General features: G+C 33.9%; 1 protein-coding gene across 1 annotated transcript in view; it reads right to left on the bottom strand.

The window, feature by feature from the left end:
- GALNT13 (polypeptide N-acetylgalactosaminyltransferase 13) overlaps positions 1 to 13,330 on the bottom strand; it is a gene marked incomplete at both ends in the record, with an annotated part of 487,973 nt that overhangs the window by 7,093 nt on the left and 467,550 nt on the right. Inside the window, one exon of the mRNA XM_080927236.1 lies at positions 11,726 to 11,860. Within this exon, the coding sequence (XP_080783362.1) occupies positions 11,726 to 11,860 (135 nt within the window). The remainder of the gene's footprint in view (positions 1 to 11,725; positions 11,861 to 13,330) is intronic.

Raw genomic sequence — 13,330 nt, 5'->3', positions numbered from 1 at the left:
TTTTTTTTTTTTTTACTCTGAGTTTGTGTTGGTCTTTGTCACTGAGGTTTGTTTCCGGTATGCAGCAAAATTCTGGGTGCTATTTAAGTATGCAGTTCATCTATGACTTTTTATATTGAAAATGAATTTATTGATGTTAAGATACACTAAGGAAAAGTGATTGGTGCTTTATTTTATTTTTAGTTTTAGAGGTGGAATTATGTTTATATGACTATATTCTTTTGGGTTTGTTAAAAGAGGATTACTTTCTTGCTTTTCCTAGGGAGTATTTTCCCTCCTTTTTTGGAGTTTCCCATTAATTACCCTTTGCATATTTGAATTTGTGGAATAATATTGGATTTGTGTAAATTTGGTTTGGTCATAGAATATCTTGGTTTCTCCAACTATGGTAATTGAAATCTTTGTTGGATATAGTATCCTGGGATGGTATTTGTGTTCTCTTAGGGTCTGTGTGACATCTGTCCAGGATCTTCTAGCTTTTATAGTCTGTGTTGAGAAGTCCAGTGTAACTAACTGTCATAGGTTTGTCTTTATATCTTACTCGACATTTTTCCATTACTGCTTTTAATATTTTGTCTTTATTTTCTGCATTTGGTGTTTTGACAATTATGAGACCAGAAAAAAATTCTGTTCTTGTCCAATCTATTTGGACTTTTGTATGCTCCTTATATGTTCATGGTCAACTCTGTTTAGGTTAGGGAAGCTTTTTTCTATAATTTTGTTGAAGATATTCACTGGCCATTTAAGTTGGGAATCTTCACTCTCTTCTAAACCTATTATCCTGAGGTTTGGTCTTCTCATTTTTTTCCTGGATTTCCTGGATGTATAGGGTTAGGAGCTTTGTGCATTTTGCATTTTCATTGACTGTTGTGTCAATGTTTTCTACGTTATAATCTGCCCTTCAGATTTTCTCTTCTTTCCCTTCTGTTCTGTTGTTGAAGCTTGCATCTATGATCTTAATATTTTTCCTAGGTTTTCTACACACATGGTTTTCTCCTTTTGTGATTTCTCTATTGTTTCTATTTCCATTTGTAGTTTCTGGATGGCTTTGTTCAATTCCAATACCGGTTTGTTTTTGTTTTCCTATAATTCTTTAATGGAATTTTGTGTGTCCACTTTAAGGGCTTCTACCTATTTACCTGTTTTCTGCTGTATTTCTTTAGGGAGTTATTTTTGTCTTTCTTATATTCCTCTATCCTCATCATGAGGTGAGATTTTAAATTCAAATCTTGCTTTTCCAGTGTGATTAGGTATTCATAATTTGCTGTAGTGTGGAAACTGGGTTCTAATGATGCTATGTAGCCTTGGTTTCTGTTTTGTAGGTTCTTGCACTTGCCTATTGCCATCTGGTTATCTCTAGTGCTACCTGCACTTGCTGTCTCTGACTGGACCTTCTCCATCCTGTGATTCTTGGATTCTGGGATGCTCAGTTCCTGAGATCCTACATGTGTCACCGCTCCTGAGAGTCAAGTGCCTCTGGGATACTAACCTGTTTCCTCAGAGCTCCTGAGAGTCAAACTTTCTGTGTACAACAGGAATGTGTGGGGAGACAAAGCTCTGGGTTTGCTCCAGGCACAGGTTCAAGCTAGAAGGAACCCTTGCCTCTGGCTAGGCAGGGTTTTGTGTTTCCCTGGTTCCCTTGGGGGTTCCAGTTATAGCGGGAATTTGAAAGATGTTGTGTTCTCTTGAGTGTGATAAATAGCTCCAATATTTATGGGTATGTCCAATCTCCTGGGAGGCAAGCTTCCTCTGTGATTTTTGGTGTTTCAGAGCACCTGGGAATTAGGCTTCCTCTCGATGTTGTAGAAGTGGATGCAGAGCCAGTGCCCAAGTTCTGCCCAGTGTGCAGGTTCAAGCTGTGATCCTGGGAGTGTTAGAGCACCTGGGACTCAAGGTTCCTTTTAGTGCTGTAGGACTAGATGCAGAGCCTGTGCCCAGGGTCTGGTCAGGGCACAGTTCAGACTGGAAGGAACCCATGCCCCTGGCTGGGCAGAAGTTTCTGTTTCCCTAGAACCCTAGGGGTGCCAGTTACTCAGGGTCTTGGCGCAGATATTGTGGCCTTCTCACCTGTGACCTTTGGCTTGTTAGAACACCTGGGAGTTAGGCTTCCTCTGGGTGTTGTGAGAATGTGTGTGGAGCCAGCGCCCTAGGTCTGCTCAGGGCACAAGTTCAGATCAGAAGAATCGATATTAAACTTTTAAACTGCAAGTATGTTGTACAATAGTACAAAGAAGGTATGGAGGCATAGAAAACAAATCCAAATGTTCCGTGTAAATTGCCTAGGGATAAATCCTCTTTATGCAAACTGACTTGGCAACTGCAAGTTTTCCATCTCTTATGTGGACTACCCCTCCCTGAAATGTACTCTAAATCAAACAAAAACTGTTCTGCCCTATGTTCCCCTGTTTTTGTTCTTAAATATACCACAGGTTTTTAAGTGAAATATTTGTGTCCTACCAAGTGTTCTCACACCCAGTGACTAAACTATATAAAATCCTTTAGTCTTTGGATATGTGAAAAAAAAAGTCCCTTAAGTTCAATAATTAAAAAATGATCTTATTTGTAGTGTTTACAAAAAAATCCCATGACTATTTGTTGATATGGACTGAGTAACAATTCATCTGATTACTTAAAGAGTAGATAGTTACAATTTATATAATTAATAAATAAAATGTACCCTTTTGAAAAGTTTTAATTCTTACCATTATAATCGGCTAAGCAGCCACAAAAGAAATGTGTAGATACAGCTGGTTGTTGTTTTTGTTGTTGTGTTATAAAGCTTTTGAAAATGAATTAGTTTTTAATAATGGATCTACTTACTGTCTCTAAATAAAACAATGATAATTTATAAAAGATTTGAAATGTGGTATACACACACACACACATACACACACAGTTGAGCCAACAGAATAAAATTTAACGAAAATAATTTCAAAATTCCAAAATCATCCATTTTTAACCTATTTTATATTTAGTCATGTTTTCAGCTTTATACATAATGTATTTTTACATGAATACAGCTATTGTTAGGCTAATACAAAATAATACTTCATAGCATATTTAATTTATACTCACAGACATATATATTTATATATACACATTTTAAAATAAAATCTAAAAATACATTTTAATAATAGACTAGTTATTATTTAAAATATCCAATCTTCAAATTAATGCGTAGCAAAGAAGTAAAAGACAGAAAATGACTTCATAAATGGTCTATTAAAATGTCAGATTTTAATAACAATTAAAATTACTTAATAAATTGAATAAGTCTGAAACAATCCTCTACAAGTCATTAAGGAAAATAATCAGTAAGATTTCCAAAGACATTTCTAAAAACTTCTTCTTTTGTATAGTTTCTTAGCAGCCACTTTTGCAAAGTGCTATCATTACAAGTCTCTATGGTAAGATGTTGAGAGCCATCTGCCACTTTGTCCATTGATAGGCAGGACTGGGTGATTATGTGAACAAGAGTTTTGGTCTGTTTGACAAAGAAAACAATGAATAATGACAAATCAAGTAAAAAGGCAGTAATAACTCCATCATCCCAGACAACATACAATTTCTCCTGAGAAGTACGGGAGACACACATCACAATAATTGTATCCATGAAGTTGTGAATGGCAGTCTTTCAGATGGCTTCAGTATCAGCTTTACTTAGTAGAAAAATCAAGTTAAGACAAAGATTATTAAAGAGAAATTTGACATCAGACAGTGGAACATTTCAGGCAAAGTATTGTTTTTGACAGAGTTTTGTTCTCACCATCTTATAATGAAAGACATTTTAGTGCCAAGTGAGCTATTTAGTGAGAAGTTAGTCTAAACAGTTCATACTAGTGTTCTCATATGTTTACCTCAAACCATAGAAAACATCAAGGAAGATTCTTTGAGATTATTTTGATTTATGTTATCATGGGCCAAGGCTGGACTTTCTAATATATCCGCACAAGCAATGGCATGTTTAGTTAGCATGACAGAGTACGTGAAGGGAAAGAACAGGATAGGGAAAGATCAAACCTCCTTTGAATGTAATTGAATATCTGACTTATTTTATTTGCCAAAAAAGGTAAAAAAAACATGTATTATATGCATATGTATATACTGATATATATTTACATATACACACACACACATACATATTTCAGGGCCAGCCCAGAGTAATACTAAATAATTTTGTTAATCTAAATACTTAGTAAGGCCAATGAAGAAAATATATTTTATTGAAATAAACTTGAATTTATGAACATCACAATGTATGCAATCACTAGATTTACCTTCCCAAGGGTTACCCTCTACAAATAAATGATATATAGTGACTTACAGTGCCAACAAAGGTAGCATTAAAAAAGGATGGTGTTTTACCTATGAAATGATGCTGATGGTAATAATTGGACAAGTCTTAACAAGATATTATGTATCTACATTATTCAAACTGTACAACATCTTCTGCTCAATTGATATGTTTTATTGCTCCAAATTCTTTCTAGAAGATTTTTTTTTAATATACAGAACTCTCTGGTTAGGAATTGAAATTTTTATACATCATTAAAAAGAAAAAAAAATAGGTAACAAAATCAATCCCCATGAAAATGATTTTGCTTAAGAAATCAGGGCCAGGAAAATAACACTGAGTTAAAGATACAATTTCATATTTCATTTTCTCTAAAAAGACCTATAATGACCACAAAAATGAAAAAGCAATATTCTAGGTTATACTTTTTCAAAACTGTAAACCAACAGAAAAATTAAAATCTTAACCTCATCTAAATATTCCTTTTTTCCCCAATGCACATGTTTAGATTTATTTACTTGATAGCAAAAATAAAATAATGTATTCATTTTGCAAATCTTTCTGCTATTAGATAAGATGATAGATATATTTAGTTTGTATTTTACTAATTATTCATGTCTGTCAATGAGATAGAAGTTGTCAAATTAAATATTCTTCTTTTATTTATATGATGGGAATCCTTCCTATCATTAATTTTAATAAAATAGAGGTGTTATATGAAATAGATTTTCAAAATTAACTTAAATTTTAATATGAATGTCATTATTATTCAGAGCCACTGCAACAATGCTTGATAAATATTTCTGAACAGCTGTCATGACTATAATTTCTTTTTTTTTGAATCTTACATGAGTTATTAAATGAAAGGTATAAGCAACTTAATATAATTAGTAATAATAACAGCTGTTGTGTAGTAAATGGCAGGTAAGGTACAGGTTCAGTTTCATTGAATTTTTATTATATTATCTATTGTTTTTAACATTTTATATTATTTTGCTTTATTGAAAAATGAAAGTGGAAAACAGAAAAGAAATACAAAAAAATTGTATGTTTCTATTTCTATTAGTTATTTTAATAAATATTTTTCATGGACTATCTGTATGTTTTCTTTGTTTATGTAATATCTTACTTGCTTTTATATAGGTTTCATATGTTTTCTTCCTTAATATATTTTTAATTCTTGGAGCATTTCATGTAAGGCCTGTGTGAAATTTTCAACAAATGCTTCTTTATGAGGTTGTCACTGAAAATAAGGTTTCGGAGAAATAAGAAATGCAGACTCCCATGCAATTTGCAGTTTCTTTTTTCTATGGGATTTCTCAATTTTAATTAAAAAAAAAAAAAAAAATCCTTCCTTTACATTAGTGTTCTACGTGCATGCGTGTTTGTGTGAGGGTGTCGGATTTGCTGAACTGGAGCTACAGACAGTTCTGGCCAGCCATGTGTGCACTGATATTTGAACCTGGATACCTTGGAGGAACAGATATTGCTACTCTCAGTCATACATGGCTTGAAAAAAAAAAAGACAAAACCAAAAACAAAACAAAACACTGATGACTAAACAGTTTTGTGAGTCTAGTATTATTGTTTGTATAAAATATATCATCATCTAACCATGCTGTTCTAAAATGGTGGGCATTTTGTTTCATTGTTATTTGCAAAATGCTAATCATAGTGCATATATGTATGCATGTGTGTGTGTGTGTGTGTGTGTGTGTGTGTGTGTGTGAGGTTCTCTCCGTTTGAGGCCAGCATGTTCTACAAAGAAAGTTCCAGGACAGCCAGAGCTGTTAAACTGAGAAACAGTTTATAAAACCAAACCAAAACTAACAAAAAATCACAGTAAGTTTACCTTCTTAGAAAAATAAGTATAAATGAGCTTAGATTATAATATTACTTTAACTTAATAAGAAGTCATAGGTTTAAAAACCTCTAGCTAAAATACTAGAAAGCATGTGGCTAAGATATCTCAAAATGTTGTTATTGAAACATTTTGTGTGGTACCTTAAGAGTACATTCTGCACAATCAGAACACTACGGGCTAAAAATAAAATGTAATTTTTCAAGAAGGGGATGAAAATGCAACATAAGCTATTGAAATTTCTATTAATTGATTCTAACAAGAAAGCAAAGCTATGGGTCACTGGGACTATGGAAATGTAGAACTAATCTAAGAGATACTACTGCAAAGGGGCTTATTACAAATTCTATGAAGAAATGTGGGAGGGTTGCAATCATAAGCCACTTACCTTAAAATTATAATCCCATTTACCTGCTTTCTGATAAGGGCAAATAAAAGAGTTTGGTTAAGAATGATTTAATACAAGCCTATATGGTTTAGGTACTTCCAAGTGATGTCAATCTACGGGTTCATTTCATATGGACAGACTGTATAACAAGTGGTTCCTCTGCTCATGTGAAAAGGAGGCTTATTTTTAGCATCATATTTGGCTGCCTTTTTCCCTTTGTGGAATAGTGTTTGTTAAGCAGAAGTGCTCTGATCTAAAATTAGATTGCTTCACTGTATGTAGCTGCCTGAATGTTCAAACAGAAATGTGACTAAGCACATATTTCAGGAAAGTGTAAATTTGGAATACATTTGAGCACATTTATGGTATTGAAACAGTATACAAACAAATAAAAAAAATGAACAAACAAGGTGTTTCAATTAAAATAATACTTAACTGCCTAGTGATGTGAAATTTAGTGTTTTCTTTCTTTGTTTGGCTTGATGAAAACAGGTAGCCTGTGGCACTGAAATATCTAGATAATTTCATTGAAAATGCCAAGTGTATCCTGCAGGGCTGCTAAAAACACCCATGTTCTGAAAACATCAGAGAGTCCAGCCATAAAGGAGAGCAAATAATATCTATGTTGTGATGTTTAAGAAACATTGACATATTTGTGTGAAGAAGAGCATGTGTGTATGATATATATATATATATATATATGTATGTATGTATGTATATGAATTTTAAAAGGAGTGAGGATATTGGAATTTGTAGGGAGGAGACATGGAAGTGGATAGAAGAAGGACAGGAAAAAAGAGAGGGCTGTGATTATATTTTAATTAGAATATAATTTACATATCTAATTAGGCAAGTCAACAACTCACCGACTGTGGGAAGCACAACAAAATATACATATTTTATTTTAATTAAAATAGAACTGTATCACATCTCCCTTTTCTCCCTACAGCCCCTCCTAGTCTCTCTCCTATCCCTTCAAATTAATAGCCTCTTTTCCTATATTATTGTTACACATATACATATGTGCATGTATATGTACACACAAATACTTAATTACAACCTTAAAAATGTATTTGAAAAAAATCTATTAAAATTTAGAATATAATTTACATATATAATTAGGTAAGTCAAAACGTCTGTATTGGAAATCTTTTAGGCATAGGTAGACAATTTCAAATCAATGCATACATAGTTTTGTTCAATTAAAAGAAAAAATATGTATTAATTATGTTATAAACGCATTTACCTAAAATTTTCTAGCCAGTATTATGAAAAAGTAAGTGTATAGCTGTGTGCCTTTTTAATTAGATTATGCTTCTCACAGATGGCCTTTCTTATTAAAGAAAAGAGTCATTCATGCATGAATGCAATCTGGTACTGCAAATGGTTTTCATCATTAGATTGTTTGTAACGTGGTCCTACACTCTATCCAGCTTTTGGATCCTCCTCACTGAAAGCATCTAATTATTTGTAATATTTCAGTTACCTCTGGAGGCAAATTAGATTGGGGAAAACTGTTGGATTCAGTTCTAGACACTTTGATACACACACTAAAAAGACTTAATTAAAGATTCGGAGAATAACTATAGCAGAATAAGATCGTGGCAAGAATGGCCTAAGGGAATTGGAAATCACAGCATTCTGTAACCTTTGTTTCCTTCTTTCTCTTTGTTCTCCTAAGCAGATAACAAATCCAACCAGCTAGAGCAACTCTATACTTAGAGGCACCTGCTGCTCTGTGTGTTCTAAGAGCTCTGTTGTATGTATGAGATTTCCTTTTTTAATACTGAAAGGAAGTATCAGAGAAGGTTGTTGAGTATTTGAACCTGTTCACACTGTGAGGTTCACAATTGGACTAGTAACTAGCTTTCTTTGAAAACTTTATTAGGACCTAAATCTTAGCTCTGCTTCTAGCAGGGTAATCTTTGTGCTTTTAGCTTTGTCTGGAAAAAGCTCAAAAGAGTGGAGTTTAAGGTTTCTTTCAGCTCTGTAATTTTGTGAAGTCTACCAGTTTTTTATTCTGACTGGAAGCTGAACCACCTCAGAAGTTTCTCAAAGAAGGGAAATTTTACCCTTGCTAGTAAATGACAAAGACCTGAATTAAAGAGGAAGCAAGCAGGTCTTTTTACCCTCCACTGTCAGAATGAGAGAACAGAGCCTCTGAGCAAGGACTTCTTTATACTCAGTCTTTTCTTTCGCTTGGGTCACTGAAAGGGATTGCTTGCATTTTCCAAAGTAGTTTTTGTCCTTTCTTAAATTCACATTGGTTTCCAAGAGTCTATTTAAAAAGAAATCTGGAGAGAAGTCTCAGCAGTTAAGAAAACTGGCTGCTATGGAAACCGGAATGTGTACAATTCCCAGCACCCAAATAGCAGCTCACAACTGATGTAACTACAGTCCCAGGAGCTCCGTCGCCCTCTTGTGGACTCAATGTGCACTGCATATTTCGACTGCCATCAGATAATCACACATACACATAAAGTCAAAGTAAATGATCTGCCCCACACCCCAAAATTTGAAATTTATTTATCACTATCCAGAGAATATATCAAACTGTAATGTATATATAACTAACCTGGATATTAAAACAAACAAACAAAACAACCAGAAACTTGGATTTAATGTGTTTATACATCATGTGTTAGATTCTAGATTTCTAGCAAGTATCAAAGGATTCAACTATCTCTATAATCACTGCTCACAGCAGTTATTAGAATATGCTGTGCAAAGAAAGGCTTTTAAACGTAAGACATAGAAGTGATGGGAGCCATGAATGTACTTTACTTTCATGATCACATTATACCATTTCAGTTACCACAAAACAGTCAAATTCTAAAATTAATCTTTAAAGGGCAGAAAATGGTAATCTATTATTCTACCCTTCTCACATGGTTTCACTGCGTTAGCATACACATTTATTTTTTCATTACTTTTATTCATTATTATGTGAAGAGGAGGAGGGAAGAAAGGACAGGGAGAGGAAGGGAGAGAGAGGGAGGGGAGATGGGAAGGAAAAAGTGAGGGAAGGAGGGGGAGAGAGGGAAGGATGAAGAGAGAGAGAGAGAGAGAGAGAGAGAGAGAGAGAGAGAGAGAGAGAGAGAGAGAGAGAGAGAGAGAGAGAGAGAGAGAGGTGAGCTCTCTCACACACGTGTATGTATCAATTAAAATTATGTTGGGTCATGTGCATCATAAAACATGTGTAGAAGTGTGAAGACAGTCTTGCAGAGTTGGTTATCTTCTTACAACTTTCTATAGGTTCTAGCATTTGAGCTCCAGATGCCAAACTTGTGCATTAAGCGTTTTTCCCTCTGAACCATCTCTCTAGTGTGACATACATTTTTTGTTTGTTTGTGTCTTTTTTTAACAAGCAGTGGTGTCATTTTGCAAGCAGAGTTTCTAATGTGTAAACATAAAGGTAAGTGAAATGGTAACACATGCTTTTGATATGGGATTACTTGTCTTCAGTAAAAATTCTTAAACATAATGGCATGTTGTCAGCATTTTAGGAGGACCTCAAAGCCCTAACATGTATCAAAGCTGATAGTTCTGTGAAGTATTGCAGAAAAATAAGAAGTATGCAATATTTACTTGGTTGTAAAATTGTCCATTTTCATTTTTCTTTAATGATTACTTAGTATTCAATATAGATGTAACAGAGAAAAAATAAGATATAAATATAACCAGCAATGTTATCAGAATGTAGGAAATTCAATTGTGAATATAGGAACTACAGTTTATTCAAGAGCTTCAGAAAACTTTAAAGATTGAAGTGTTATATGAAACCAACCTTATAAAGTATATAATCTTTCTTTATTCTTAACATGGATATATCCATTGCTTTTAGACTAATAAATATATATGGATTAGAAAGATTTTAAATAGAAACATTTCATTTCATTTAAAAAAAGATATTATTCACAGGATTCATGTTTTCTATACTCTTCCTCATAGAAGAGGCAAAATTTGATTTGATGTCCAGATTCCAAGCATATGTGTTAGGGATATAATCTTCCAGAGACTTGAAACAAAGGGTGGTGATAACAGACCATAGTTCAGGAAAACAAAGCAGAAGCCAGATAAGGAAAAATGTCAATAGAGAGATTGTTAATGCAACATTGGACGATTCAAGATGCTCGCTTTTATGTCACAGAAAAATACCTGGTGTCCTCAGTGTCTGGCAGAGTAAAAAATTTAGGCCCCAAATTAGCTCTGACCATACATTTAATTCTGTAAGAATTAATGTTTTTTTTTCTATTCACTATATGAGTCCACAAAATAGTGGAGATGAAATTGGTACTCAAAATGTGCTTTACAAGATTTTGTTATAGCAACAGTATCAGAGACACAGATTCCTAATAGATCTTTAACCAAATGTTGTTTTATTGTGGGTAATTGCACTGTATAGTGTTTTTACCTCTATCATATTTTTATCTCATAAGAATAAAGTGCAGCTTTTCTTGTGACTGTATAGGTTGACATTTGATGATGTTTAAGATTGACACAATGACCAATTCATCTCTCTCAAGCCACAAGAGAACGGAAAGAAATTAAGGCATTCCTGAGGCTTATTACAGAATATATTTCTTTTTTATTAGCTCCATCTGATGGCTAAACTAATATTTGCACATGGCCTAACTAAATTCTTGCTGTAATTTTGTTGTTTTGCTACCTTGCTCTCCATCATAAGAGTATGATATGCTGAGAAGAGATTGCTTGGCTATGCATATCCCTAATTAGTGAATTCAACCCTACCAATCATTCACTCTGTTAAATAGAAATAGATTATTTCTAATATTATTTCCCAAAACTACGTCTTGTTAATCTCATCGGATCTTTTAAATGTTAGATTGAGAATCATAAATACCAAATATTATACTTGCAAGATTTAAAAGTACAAATATATTTCAATATTTTCCTCTACAAATATATTTACACATACATATCATAGCAGCTTAACTTGCTGAATTTACATTAGGAATATATATGAAGACCCCAAATTTTAACCATATAAAACTATTTTCATAAAAATGGAATTATTTGATAAAAATCTAATTTATATATTATGATACCCTAATGTTATCTACATATAATTATGCAAAAATACTTTTATGCTTTGGCTTTTTTGGAGGAAATACTTGAGCTTAAATATTTAGTGGCAAATAAGTCATAGGAAATATCATACCTCAGCATCATATTCCCATAGCTGGTTCCCTCTCATGTGGTGGCATTTTAACATGATCACAGGTCCACTGAGTCTGGATACATCCAAGCACAAGTCATCAGTTCGGATTTCTTTGTCAGCAGTATAGGAGAACACCTGGAAATAGAAAATTGAGTTAATAAAATAATATCTGTTTCACAAAACATACTGCTCAGCAGAGGTGTCTCTGGACACTTCCATATTCTATCTCCGCAGTTAAAATCTTCTCTGTTGATCTTGCAAAAGCTGCACCATCTTGCTATAACCATGTCTGCCATCCTTATATCAGGTCAACTTCTTTAGGATAATGGGGAGCATGGAAGAAGAATGGATTATATGGTCATGGGTCCACAGCTGTACTTCTTTGGCTGTAGAGTTTTCCTTGGTCACAAAGAATATTATAACAGTGAACTAAGTCCACAAGTAGCAGTTATTTATGTGTAAATGCAAAGTCATAGCCAAAACAAATTTGTTTTTCAATATGTACAAACCATTTTCCTTTCCAGAGAGAAGGTAATCCAAAGTAGTAAACAAACCACCAGGACATGGACTAGTTACCCTGTGAAAAATGTCATATGTAGGACTCATATCACTCCTGTTTTTGCAGACATGACACCCAGCAGAAACTGTAGCCACATCAGTCTTAGTGAGTGAAAGTCCATATTGTTCAGCCCATGCATAACCCCATCTCTGCCATCATGGCCAGTTTGTTCATGGGCCCATTGGTTAATGAGAAGAATGACTGAAGAAACAGGTTGACTGTCAACAGAATAGATCATCTTATGTGCTTGATTATTGAACTTTTCTGTTCAGCTCTTCTGTTGAAGTCACTTCTTGATTAGCATTTTTACAAGGCACAAATATCTTTACATCTTTGTTCATTTGAAGACACCTATTCCCATCATTCTTCTCCAGATGGTTTTTCTCCCTAATTTTCCAATCAGGCACTTTCTAAGTTCGTGATCATCCTGACAATTCACTGAGTACAGTGCATGGATCTATTACCATAAGCATATCTGGGCATTTCTTCTTTCAAACAACATATGCTCTCATATGTACTACACAATATTCTGTCCTAGATGAATGTGTTTAATGCTGCAGCTGTCCACTTCTGGGTGGTACCTGCATAACATGTAGAGCCATCTGTAAACCACGCACAAGTTTTCTTTTCTTTCACAGTCAACCCATTATAGGATGCACCCTATGTGGCTATAGGTGCATAGTTGAGAATAGATGCTATTATGATGAGTGTAGAGCCTGTAGGGTAGATATTTTCATGTTATTAATTCGTGCCTTCCGTACTTTGTTGGACCCAGTCATGCATATAACACTTCCAATAGCTCTTTTCTCTTTTATAGAAAATCATATAGTTTTATCCATATTCTTATCTCGTGATAGGTACTGAATTGTATCCTCTAAAATAACATGTGGGATTAATATCATGTTCTTTAGATGTAATCTTTTTTGTTAGGAATGCTATTAAACTTGTAATTGGTAGTTAAGATAAGGTCACATGACTGTTACAGGGGTCTTGAATACAAAATGACTGGTGTCTTTAGAAGATAATGACATAGACAAATGGCATCC

The sequence above is a fragment of the Micromys minutus genome (assembly GCF_963924665.1).
Source record: "Micromys minutus genome assembly, chromosome: 13".
In the NCBI taxonomy this organism is placed as follows: Eukaryota; Metazoa; Chordata; class Mammalia; order Rodentia; family Muridae; genus Micromys; species Micromys minutus.
This window is presented reverse-complemented; position numbering and strand designations above follow the sequence as displayed.